At 46.5% G+C, this 13,394-nt stretch overlaps 1 protein-coding gene across 3 annotated transcripts in view; it reads right to left on the reverse strand.

Annotated features, from left to right (window-relative positions):
* Positions 1-13,394, reverse strand: part of CPNE2 (copine 2) — a 159,384-nt gene that overhangs the window by 62,612 nt on the left and 83,378 nt on the right. For all 3 annotated transcript variants that reach the window (XM_077831263.1, XM_077831265.1, XM_077831264.1), the window contains 4 exons: positions 13,304-13,375; positions 10,715-10,798; positions 3,482-3,571; positions 506-604 (listed from right to left, as the gene is read on the reverse strand). In XM_077831263.1, coding sequence (XP_077687389.1) covers positions 506-604; positions 3,482-3,571; positions 10,715-10,798; positions 13,304-13,375 — 345 coding nt within the window. The remainder of the gene's footprint in view (positions 1-505; positions 605-3,481; positions 3,572-10,714; positions 10,799-13,303; positions 13,376-13,394) is intronic.

Here is a 13,394-nt window from a genome sequence, read left to right on the forward strand (position 1 = left end):
AACCCGTGGAAGGAAATGGAGCTCTATTATATGCCTTCATTACCTTGAACCTGCTGGCATCTAAAACAACACCCCCAAATCTCAGCCGGGCTGGAGAAAAATTGCCGTGTCATGCTGCGACAGCTGCCGTGTGACATGGAGTAGCATCATCACATCACCAGGGCTGGCCAGGTGGACACAAAGCTCAACCCCATGTGGCAGACCCCTCAGTTAGCCAAAGAGCACTTCCATCAGCAACAGGTTCAGAAACGAGGACAGGAGAATGTTAGAAAAAGAAGAGCCAACAGGGGTCAAGCTTTTCAGAAATGACTAGTGATTTTGGGTGCCCAGACTCCTTAAAAGGGGCTTGATTTTCAGAGTGAGGGGAAGTGGGGGCTTTAACATTGATTTAAAGCATGAAGTCTCTCATGGGTAAGAGCCACTTTTGAAACCCTTAGCCAAGGGGACCCTGGGTTCCTCCTCCCCAAACTATTGTTCTAAAACCCGACGGTGTTTCCGCACTTACCGGCAAGGTATCTTGGGCTTCACACATCTTGGCTACTGAGGTCTCGAACTCCCCAATGAAGTCATGTCCCCCATCACTATCGTAATCATAACACATGACCTGGGGAAGAGGAGGGGAAGCGGTCATTCTCATGCACAGCAGAGGTGCGGGTCTTGCTTGTGGTTAGATGAGTCACGTTTACACGTTGCTTCACCCTTCAGATTTATCCTCTTTTGCTTTCCCCACTACCCCGACACTGCCTCCTGAAGGCCCTGGCTCATAACAGCCTTTCTGTCAGCCAATGAGGGCAGAGCACAGCTCTTTGGATCCTGTCAGCAACAACACTGCCTTGACCATGAAGGCAGAGATCTCCAGAGAATGACTTTAGATGCTCCCTCCTCTGGGGCCAGGATCACTACTTAATTTGTGCCAGGGCTGGCATCTCCAGACTTGGCAGTTCATAACCCCGGCACCTCTGGACTCGCTGCCTCAGCTATGAAAGTAAAAAAATTGCTTGAGCCCCGGCACATCTGCCATTACAAATTAAGCAGTGGGCTGGGCCTATTACTAGAAATTTCCTACCGGCCGTAGGAACAGAATGAGCGCTAGTGTAGGCCAGCCTGCGGTGCTTTAACCATCAGCATGTGGTCTAACCCGACTCAGAGCAGATTTCGATGACGTGATGATGAAACCACCAGCGGCAACCAGTCCACGAGCACTGCTCCAGACTTGAAATTTCCAAAAATTCAGTTTCAGAAATGCTGTAAAAGCTTTTTTTTTTTAAAATCAATTTTACGTTTTTTCGCGACATGTCAAATTGTAGGAGGGCATTATATGCACTGCCATGACTGACGTAGCGTATAGGATGGAATAGTTAAAATATTCTATTTTTTTAAAACCATGACAGGCAGTTGCTACTGAGTACTCACTGAAACGTCTCATCGGCTTTTCTAGCTCTAAGTGTCTCCTGAGTGTGCAGCAATGGAACAGTCCGACACGGTCGCTCACCCCTTGTGCTGATTGTAAAGGCTCTTTAGTGTAGCAGGATTGGTAGCGTCACCCGTTGTTAAGGTCATCTTACACTTCCCATTATAAAGCCCTATATCCAGTTGCTGAAAATTTTGCCAAACTTTAACTACTTAGACTGAAACTTTTAAGTCTAGGTGTCTGCCTGCCTCCGGCTGAATTTTTCTGAAAAAATGTCAGCCAAAATGGTTCAACGGTTTCCAGGAACTAGGCTGGAGAACATACTGCAGGCTACCTACGTTGAATTTTGGTGACCTTTTCTTTGCTTTGGACCAGGGACTTGAAATTGACCAGGGAGGGTGGCCTGGGTGGCATGGAAATGCCATTAGCTGGTCCTCTGAAAATCTCTCCTGCCCAAGTTATAGGTTGGCCGGGTTATAAGCCCTTGAAAAAAAATTAAAAATCAGACTTTGCACATGCTCAGTAGAGACTTGCTAGATCTTCAGAGTTAAATTCCCTGAGGATTCTGTATGAACTGAGCATGCTCCAGCCTGGGGCTGAGCAGGACTTTCCCTGCAATTGCAGCTCTGGGCTGAGCTCCAGAACTGAAAGCAAGGAGACCAACGGGTCTTTTCTGTTCTCTCAATGTCCCCCCACTGAGGCCCAGAGAATGAGAAGGAAGCTGCCTGATTTGAATGCAGAGGGGACAGGAGACAGACCTTGGGGGAAGGAGATTGGTATGGAGATCCTGGGAGGAAAACAAAGGAGATGGGAGGAAGTGGGGAGCTGAGATCAGATAAGGAGCCATGGGAAGACTAAGACTGGCTGGGCAAAGAGACTGGGAATCAGTGGGGAGACATCTGACGAGGAGCTGGGATGTAGGGGGAGAACTAGGACTGGCTAGCCAAGGAGTTGGGGCAGGGGCAGCACAACACACTGAGATTGGACAAGGGGTCCAGGGCAGGAGGTTGGGAGCCGCTGGGGAAGGAGAACATGGGGAGAGAAAACAGACAGGGAGCCGGGGAGGGGGGAGGTTAGACTGGGAATGGGAATCTGGAGGGGGCAAGTTAGGCCTGGGAGAAGAAGCCTAAGGAGTGGAGAGTGGGACTGACTAGGTGAGGAGAGTGGGAATGGGATGAGATACTGGGGTGGTGAAGAGACAGGACTGGGACAGGGATAGGTTGGAGAGCTGAAGCGTCTGTGCCCACTGGAGCACGTTCCCCTCCAGAGCCTGGAATGGAAACCAAGGTTCCCGAGTCTTACCATCCTCTGCTGCCACCAAATAGCTGTGAAACCCCCTGGCAAAGCATCTCATCCCCCTCTAATGCTGCTCCACTAAGAATCACAACCTCCCACCACTACCTGCTTTCAGTTACGCCATGAGCTCCACTTGCTGAGGTGTGTGTGGTGGCTCTAAAGGCTCCAGGCCTGCCCATGACCCAAGAGGGTAGCAAATGTGATGCCACTTGCTGGAATTTCTGTTGCAGTTTGCCAGAAAACATTTGCTCAGCCGCTGCAGTCAGCCGATGTGACTTTAGGATGAAAAGAGACCAGTCACCCTGGGTTTATCATAGAAATGTGGCCTTGCTTCTTGGTAGCATATGAATTCCTCCTCAGCGGTTCTGGATCTGTGTTAGTTTCAGCCTCGAAGGCAGCTTCACCCTTCCTTCCCCGCCACAGTGTCAGAGGCTGAGTACCATAATGCAACAAGAAGCCAGAGCAACATAAGGGTCACTCTATAGGCAGGTCTACACTCCTGGGCTAAGTCGACCCAAGTTCTGCAACTCCAGCTACATGAATAATGTAGCTGGAGTTGACGTACCTTAGGTTGACTTCTTCTGGTGTCTGCGCCGTGCTGGGTTGACGGGAGAAACTCTCCAGTTGACTTACCTTATGCTTCTTGTTCCGGTGGAGTACCGGAGTCAATGGGAGAGCGATCGGCAGTTGATTTATCAGGTCTTCACTAGAATGGATTGATCACCGCGCATTGATCCTCCGGTAAGTGGAGACCAGCCCCATATTGACAGTTACCTTGATCAGCTTTTCTACATCTCCATCACACAGCGACACTAAAGGCACAGTGAACGGCTTCCACACGGGATCCAACGTGTACTTAATCACCTGCGGTTTGGGAAAGAAGGAAAACGGTTCAATTAGAATGAGCCAGTGGAAGCGAAGCGTTGAACACAAAGTAAAGGCTGGAGACATGTTTTCAGCAACTTTCAACAGATAACTGGCATAAGGTTGGCATAGTCTGCTGATGTCAGAGGCGCTCCACTGCATTACTGGGGAGCAACCTCGCCCAGTCATGGTGGTTATCACAGACACCGTACCATCGGTCTCGTCCACATTGCCAGTCCTTTGTTGAAATTCAGCTTAAGTGGCCTCAGAAATGGCAGTTTCTTGCTTGGAAACCTTTCCTGTTGGTCAGGACACAATTTTGTAGCATTTCACATCAAAGTCTAAACCCAGGCAGATCTAATATCTATCATCTTAGTCATCACCCATGGTTGACGCTGGGACTTCCAGAGTTAAGAGCATAAGCCTCTATAGCAGGAGCTAAAGAACCAGTCTCCCAACTCGGAGCTGTAGGACACTCATATAGAACCAGCACTGAGGGGTGCATCACAGAAGTGTAGGGAGGAGGTCATCTAGTCCAGCCCCCTGTGCTGAGGCAGGAACAAGTAAACCTAGACCATCCCGGACAGGTGTTTGTCCAACCTGTTCTTAAAAACTTCCAAAGATGGGGATTCCACAACCTCCCGTGGTAACCTGATCCAGTGCTTAACTGTCCTTAGGGTTAAAAAGTTTTAAATACACAACCTAAATCACGCTTGCTGCAAACTATGCTGATTACTTCTTGTCCTACCTCGAGAACAACCAGTCGCTGTAACACACACCAAACAGCAGGCTTCACAAGCAAAGAAAACTCGCCTTCAGCCTCGCCTTTGAAAAGCTAGCAGGTAAGATAAAGACTGTATTTTTCCACATGTCTTTCGATTAATACACCTCCCATTCCTTAAGGATACACGCATAGCAGGTTTTCAGCCATGCAGAAAGGTGAACGCTAAATATGTATGGTAGTTAATTGCCTATTTATACATGAAAATTTTGCTTTCTCCAAAGCCATCAAGTGGCTTCCACTGCAACCAGAGCATTTCGGTTTGGTTACAATCAGGATTCGCATTGCTCCTGCAGGATAGGGTGAGCTTTGTCAGCAACTAGCGACAGGAACCAAGGACTGGCTTTTATTTTGCAACGATGGGTGATGCAGACAGTCCCTCGTTAGGGAACAGGAAAAAAAACCTGACATTAAGAGCACAGTTTAATGAAGGATTTGTAAACACCTCCTACATCAGGTTGGAAAGATCGGGAGGGTGGGGGAACCCACGCACATTAAGAATACAAACTGTATGGTGCCCGTATGCCGCCAGACACCAGGTCTTTGAGGTGGGTGTCTATGAAAGGATCAATGATTATTTCACCAGATGGCACCCAGCTGGGGATTCGCACCTTATTTTAAAACACGCTAACGACAGCATTACCCTACCACAGCAGACACCTCTGCTACTAAATGGGCTCAGACTAATAGCCACAAACATATCAAAAGCTGCAGCCCATAGGAACCGGCGATCACTTTATTTCTGGTACTCCCCCCCCCCCCCGCCAAAAAGAGAATCTAGATATTTCAGTCATTTGGAATTCCGTTGAGAGCAGCCGTTTATTTTCCGGGCTGTTAAGTGGGACGTTATTTAAGCCCTTCAAAACGTGCACAGTTCCCCCCTCCCCTTTTCCCCCTCCTTCCCCCCCCCAAGCTGCTAAAAGGAAATAAAGCTTCAATAGATTCCATTGCTGTGTACGGACTAAGCTTCGCAACCCATGTGTTTTATTTCATCTCCGGTTTCCCAATGAAGTTTGCAGCAGATAATGAACACACACCGCCAAGTGACCGACCACCAGTCAAATGGGACTCACTAAAAACATGTGTTTGAGTCGAGCTGGCCAACAAACGGAAATCGAGTTTTCCCATGGAAAATTTCAGTTTTGTAAGAGAGGTGCATTGGGTCAGAAAATTATTCCAAAATTCCCAGCCAGCTCTATTTTTCCATTCATCTGAGGTCTGAACGGATGGTCCCTGGGTTTGAAATTCTCTGTTTACCCTGGGCTTCAGCAGTCATGGGATCTGTACTGATTATTCTGTCCTTTAGTTTAAGAGCCTTGGCCAACATTTTCAAAAGCAGCCTCGGATTTTGAGTGCCCAACTTGAGACGTTTTTGAGAAGCACCAAGTATCTGCTGCTCTGGCTGAAGTCAAGGTAAGAGAATGACTACAAGTGGTCAACAAATTGGAAAATGTTTGTATTCCTTTTTTAATTAAAAAAAAAAAATAAATCCAAACAGCTCTCAAAAGACCAGCACAAATCACAGAGCAAAAGTATGGAACAAGGTCTGTTTCAGATACTTCCACCATTTCCTTACTCACACCACGAATTTTTCCTATAAACAGTATTTCCCTCCCCTTTTGCTAGCAACAAATCTAGCCTATTAACTAGATTTCACCCTCCAGAAGAAGAAGAAGAAAAAAGTTGTGAACCCAAGTTCTGAAAAGTGATTGATAGCCTAGAATAACTAATGCTTTTCAGACTAGTCCATTTTGTCCTTTTAATTATGCATTTTGTATTATGGAATCATACAAAAAAGTGGCCCATTACACCCAAATACACAATAATATTTCAACAAACTGGCTAGTATATGTCTGCAGCATCGGAATTAGAATTAGGACAGCACAACTGTGTGTCATAGGCCATATACAGAAAATAGTGGAGATTCCCCTTTAGCTCAAATGGCAGGGTGCTTTTGTGGGATTTGAATTCTATTCCCACTGTCATTATTAAGTTTTGAGGAGCTGTGTGATGTAGTGTAGGGACAACTGAATTTCCTAGATAGTTAAAAACTGTTATAATATGCTCTTTCCACATTAGGGATCAATATACTAAGTTTGAAAATGTCTTTGAAAAGCCCCTACACATACAGGCCAAATATAGGCAAAGCTATTGCAGAAAGAGCCATTACAGAATAGCTTCCTGTGCAGACACACTGTTCTAGCAATAATGACTCTGCTAATTATTCTGGAATAGTGTCATGGATTGGAGCCATGGTGGTGAGGCCTTGTGGTCAGAGCACGGCCAGGCACCTGGAGGGTCACAGCCCGGGGTCAGGATCTGAGCAGGACTGGTGTGGACCGGAGCAGGGCAGGGACAAGACTGGGAACAATGCTGGAGCAGGACCGATCACGGCTGTGGGCGAAGTGTAGACCAGCCAGTGGCCTGCTGCTACTGCTGAACTCCAAGGCAGAACTGTGGGCACCCTGAAGCCAATCGGGCAGCCCAGCCCATAAGGGGATGCTGCTGAAGCCCAGCTGGGCTCATTTACTGGCCCAAGGACTGAGCCAGCTAGCCCAAGGATCAACTGAAGGAACCCATAGTTCATGACAAATAGGGCATCCACACAGGGAGCTATTCCAGCATAGCTAAATTATACCGCAGTGGCTGCATGTGGCAGAATGTAACCGTGTTCACATCCTGCAAGCTACTGTAATCATTTTTGTACAAGGCATGCCTTGTGAGTATCAACTGAAAACTCATAATTTGCTGGTAAGTATAGTCCTGACAACATACACGTGGCAACACTGTGTATGAAGTCATACTATGGTGATCTTTCCCTCACCTCACAGCCCTGCCCAAACTGAGGCCGGCAAAGAGCTCTGTCCTAAACAGAGGAACATGTGCTCTACTTACTTTGCACTTAAGCAGTAAACAGAACCATCAAGCAGGAAGGGACACAAAGAAAGCTCGAACAGGTGAGGGGGAAAAAGCAACAGGGAACATCCTTCCACATAGACTCTTTGTCTCCCGGTGCCCAGCTGGAAATGTTTTTCAAGAGAGGGATTGGAACTATAAAAAGGAGGAACACACACCCCAACGCACCCCTCTTTCTCTCCCAGCCCATCGCATTCATGGCACCTGAAGCAACGAAGGAAGCATTCGCTGGACTCTGGGGGAAGGGGTTTGGTAAGTAAGGGTTTGGTAAGGGTTTGTAAGTAAGGGTTTGGTAAGTAAGACTGCCAGAAGCATGTGGTAAGAAACGTTGCTTCAATCTGATATAGTTTGTTAAATTAGGTATTAGTATACGTCTTATCTTTATTATTCTTGAAACCATTTCGGACTTTTATGCCTCATTACTTGTACTCACTTAAAATTTAGTTCCTTGTAGTTGATAAACTTGTTTTATTGTTTTATCCAATACAGTGTGTTTAAATTGAAGTGTCCGGGAAATGCCACGGAGGCTGACAAATTGTGTGCATGTTATTCTCTTAAAGGAATAAAGGACTTAATATAATTTGTATTGTCCAGGAGCAGTACAGGACATACATCTCTGGGGGAAAATCTAAGACAGGGGGTGTGTAGGAGTCACCCTGCCATATAACCAAGGCTGGTGAGAGCCAGAGTGTAACCCAAGCGTGGATGGCAGGCTGCAGCCACACCAACACTCAGGGTGGGGCTTATATGATGGAAGGCTGTTTGGGAGTGGCCCAGGTGGGAGCTACTTCCGCAAGGTATTGTACGGCACCCACAGTTGTGGCGATTAGTCTGGACTGTACCCTGGTATGTCACACTATGCCATGCAATTTCCCCCATGGAGACACGGCCTTAGTCCCATTGAACTCAATGAGACTTCAGCACCTGCTTAAATGCTTTTGCTGAATCAGGGCCTAACTGGCCATTTCCCCACCAGGAACACAAGGACAGAAAGCCAAGCGGTGAGGTTCCCTGAAAGAACTAACCTGCCATAACAGAGCCTCAATTAAATCTTCAAAAGCTGAGAGAAATTGTGTCCAGACCCTGTTGTCACAGCGAAGCTGTCAGTTAACTGTCCCCCTTCCCTTCTTTACTAAGTGGCGAGAGCCATGCGTAAGCAGCAGCCATTACCTTTGAAATGAGCTTTGGGGGTGGGGGAAAAGCAGAAGATCCTTGTTGTTTCCTCTCGTGTCTCCCTCACCTGACTCTTGCAACCACTGTGCTAAACAGTGAAGCTGAGAGAAAAGGCTTGGCACCTCAGCAAACATCCTCTCAGCGTCATTTGTCAGTGAGTCCAGAGCTTCGGCACAGCTGTACCATACAGGTGGGAAAACGGCCTCAATTCCCCTCGCCCAGGTGCCAGCCAGAGCTTTCATCTGCGGCCCTCTCATTAGGTTCCAACCCACAGCGGGTCTGCAGCCACATTCGGTGCGTACAGGGTAACGCACAAACACACGCTCTCCTCCCACAGCCTTGATGCTGCTTGTCCTTTACACGCAAAAGCCCCAGCCCGCACCCAGAACCGGTACAACCAAAGCTAACTTTGACGTAAATGAACAGGAAATATTCCCACCTGTGACAGATGGGGTAAGGTCAGCGTAGCTCCCCTGAAGTTATTCAAACTATGCCGATTTACACCACCTGAGGATTTAGCCCAAAGCATTTTGTACTTCTACAGGGCTTTATTTATTTATTTATTTATTTTAAAACACAAGTTGACGACTTACAAGCATGATCCCCTTTTACACATGGGGAAACCGAGGCACAGAAAGGGGACTGAATTGCCCAAGGTCAGACAGAGGTAGTGGCAAAGTCAAAAATACAAACCCGTCTCCTTAGTCCAGTGCTCTAGAATCAAGACAATGGGCCAGATGCTGAGCTGGTGTGCATTGGTGTCGCTCCATTGAAGTCCACAGAGCTGTGCTCTTTCATGCCAGCTGAGGATCTGACCTAATGCCTCCTCAATTAGCACATTTTAATGCTAAATTAAATGGGTCCCTTACCTACTGCTGCGACCCTTGTTCCGTCGTGGTCACCTCTCACCAGGATTAACGTGACCAGCCTGCTTCTCCCCTTTCCAGTTTATCCAAAATCCTACTGCTTCTCCTACTTTTGCTGCTCCAGCTACATTATCCCACCTTGAGTCCTTGCCTGGGCTCTTTGTTTTTACCTCAGGTTCAACCCCCTCTTCTCCATGGCTCTACACTCTTGACCCCTCTTCCAGCTCTGGTCTTCTGCAGTCCTACTCCACCGTCCCCTCCCAATCCATTCACTTTACCAGTCCTTCCGTCTTCCCCTTCCTCGCTTGGATTCATTCAGGCTGCCCCTTATAACTGGAACTGTGCTCCTGACTGCAGTGCATCCGCTCCACCTCCTTAAGACACATTTCTTACATGAAGCCTAAGTTGGTCTCCCCTCTAATCAGGCCTCCACACCCTCCTATCTGTATATTGTTACCCTGTGCTTCGTTTGATGGAATTCAAGTCATAGACTCTTTGGGCCAGGGGGAATCTCTTCTCTCCAAAGTGCTCTGCATAGCTACAACATTTAAATAATTAGGGTTTCTGATGGTCAGTTTTAACTGACAAATACCCAGGAAACCCCCTCCCCCCACAAAAACAAATGAAATCTGTATATCCAATGAACACTGAGAAAACCCTGGAAATGGTGACTTGTATCTAAGGGCCTGTCCACATGAAGCAGTAATGTGGACTACAGGGGTGTGATTTCTAAACTGCACCAACATGTTACGCATTAATTGGACTGTGCAGATCCTGCTGATGCGCACTCAACGTTCTCTAGTGCGCTTTAACATAGTACCATTTGAAACAGTATTACATTCAATTAAAGCACGCTAGGGAACATTACAGAGATTATTCATTACAGTAAAAACGACTGTAATGAGTAATGTGCAGAACATATTACCAGTTACAGTCCATACAAAGAGAAAGCCCTGAAGAAAACCCAGTCTTTGCACTTCTACACAGAGTTAAAAATTGCTAAAAATAACCTCCACCCCCAAGCCCCAGAAGCCCTAAAAATACCTTGATTATAGAATCAGAGAATCGCAGGACTGGAATGTACTTTGAGAGGTCATCTAGTCCAGTCCCCTGCACTCATGGCAGGACTAAGTATTATCTAGACCATCCCTGACAGGTGATTGTCTAACCTGCTCTTAAAAACCTCAATTATATGTTTAGCTTATTTGCTGCAACTCTGACCACCACCAACTCTCCCACCTTCCAAGTCAAACAGTCTCAGCTGGACATGGGTAGGCAAAGAAATGGACTTACAACAAGGTTCACCTGCCCTCTCACCTCTGATCAGCGATACTATCAGAAAAAAGGTTAAGGACAATAAAGGTACCAAGTGGCTAACCTAAAACCTCAAATACTAGTCCAACTCACCTCTGTTCTGTGGACCAGCATCCATTTCCCGTCATCGCCTGGTTTATAAAACTCTAGAAATGGATCTGACTTTCCAAACAGGTCCTGTGGAAAAATGCAATACGGGTTATACAATTATTTCCATTCCTCTGTATGATGCTCAGGCACGGGACACCCTGCAAAAGGAAAATGACACTCTCCACAACAAGTTAGAGGACTTCATAGTCCTAGTTATCTTCTGCAGGGAAGAATATAACACAGAATTAAAGTGACAATACATGGTTATTAAACATCCCCTCGCAATTTTTACAAGATTAACTGATCAGATTGGTAATAAGCACCTAGAATGGGAGTACTGATATAAAAGAGACTGGTCTTGTATTTATTTTGACCTGCACTTTGTAAGTATTAAGGGTGTGGTTTTCAAAAGCTCTCAGCGTTAGTCTGGCTCTGCTCCTATTTGAAGTCAATGATAAAACTCCACTGATGTGATGGGCACAGTGTTACAGTAATGCTAAGCCCTCTTGAAACTCACACCTAAACTCTTAGGACTTGTCTTCAGAAGCGTGGACATATTTGTAGCAGTTTCAAGTTTCTAGCAAGTTAGGTTGTCCCCGTATATTTAATGGGAGGCAGCTAAACTGACAATAGACAGGTGTAAATCAATTTAAGAATGTCCACACACCCTGTTGCAACAATTTAATTACACCGGTTTAAAATCCCACTTTCAGTTCAACCACTCTGCTTAGACCAGACCCTAGTACAGGAAGTGGAGTACCTACGCAGACGGGAAAAGCTCGAAGTGCTGTAAGTGTACCCCCTTACATTGTTAGGGACACCACTCAAACGAAGAGTAACACTGGCTATCGTAAGAAGGTCTCCAAGCCCCACATTTTCAAAAGCACAGGGAGAGGGTCTGTCTTTATGAAAGAGCTCACGAACTTTATTGGGAGCCGTGAAGCTAAAATGCTGTGCAACCCTGAAGACTTGCACGGCAGAGGTATATTTAGGAAGCATTACATTAAACTCTTGCAGCCAAACAAGCCTGCAGGTAACTATTTTACCTAGAAGCCCAGAGAAATGCATAAATTCAACAAATGCAAAACACGTTTCCGTGTGCAATTTCACATTCGCAGTCCTAACAGCAACATGCCGAGTGGATTCTATAAGCTATTACCAGCAGGACAGTGGGGTGGGAGGAGGTATTGTTTCATATTCTCTGTGTATATATAAAGTCTGCTGCAGTTTCCACGGTATGCATCTGATGAAGTGAGCTGTGGCTCACGAAAGCTCATGCTCAAATAAATTGGTTAGCCTCTAAGGTGCCACAAGTACTCCTTTTCTTTTTGCGAATACAGACTAACACGGCTGTTACTCTGAAATCTATAGAGAATATGCATTATATGGAGATATACCCATCTCACAGAACTGGAAGGGACCTTGAAAGGTCATCGAGTCCAGTCCCCTGCCTTCACTAGCAGGACCAAGTACTGTCCCTGACAGATTTTTGCCCCAGATCCCTAAATGGCCCCCTCAAGGGTTGAACTTACAATTCTGGGTTCAGCAGGCCAGTGCTCAAACCACTGAGCTATGCCTCCCCCTGCATGCATGCCGCATTCCATTCCACATGCAACGGGAAACCATGCAGCTGAGTTCAGGTTTAGAAAAACATCTAACGTGTTAAAAAGAAATTTAAAAATGCACACACATCCAGGAATGAAAAGATATACACCGCAATAAGGAGCGAACAGAGCAAACCCTTTATGGTTTCTCTAGAGCAAACCACATCAGCCTTGACAGACAGATCATGTATTACTCTGGGAGACACGCTGACTCCGCTCCAGCCGATGCTTGTTTGTTACCAACTTTCACTCTAGCTTTAGATCCCACCCCCCGATGAAGAGCCGCTTGTTTCCTGCCCGTTTATAGACGCGCACGCTCTGTGTGTTTGCAGAGAGAGTATTTATAGGTACACTCACACTGGCCATAGAGAACCATATTGACACTGTTCGTTACAGCCAAAACCCACAATTTAATCCATGAGCAGTCTACTTCCCATCAATGGCATTACTTGTGGAGAAAGGCATTACTCAGTGAGTAAAGGGATCAGAACCTGACCCGGAATGGTTAGAGGGAAATGCGTGTGCTGCTTAATACCCTCAAAAGACAAAACACTCAACAAAGCCGATAGAGAAAGGAAGGAAAGGGGCAACAGCAACAATGCATGAGCAAACCCTAGAACTGGAAGGGACCTCGAGAGGTCCTCAGTCCCTGTCCCCGTCCAGTCCCTCGACTGATCCCAGGGTCATAGCTCCACCCCACTGCAGCCCTTTTCATCAGCAGATCTCAAAGCAATTTTCAAAGGACATCAGTACCGCCATTTTACAGATGGGGAAACTGAGGTACAGGGAGACAAAATGACTTGCCCCAGTACCCAGCAGGCCAATGATAGAGATGGAAATGGACCTCAGGTCTATTGAGTCCCAGTCCAATGCTCTATCCATTAGGGTATCATGAGTCATTGATACCTTTACAAGGAATGATTTTCAGGATCCCATAGCAGATAAAGAGGTTTAACGTTTGCACGTTGGGAATAAAATGCCCACACACCTTTTTATCCAGTTTTCTGCCAGCCATGCTCAGAGTGATCACTCTGTTATCTGACAGCTCTTGGGCAGCTATCTGAAAGACAAGAGAACAT

This window comes from Eretmochelys imbricata, chromosome 12 (assembly GCF_965152235.1).
Source record: "Eretmochelys imbricata isolate rEreImb1 chromosome 12, rEreImb1.hap1, whole genome shotgun sequence".
Classification (NCBI taxonomy): Eukaryota; Metazoa; Chordata; order Testudines; family Cheloniidae; genus Eretmochelys; species Eretmochelys imbricata.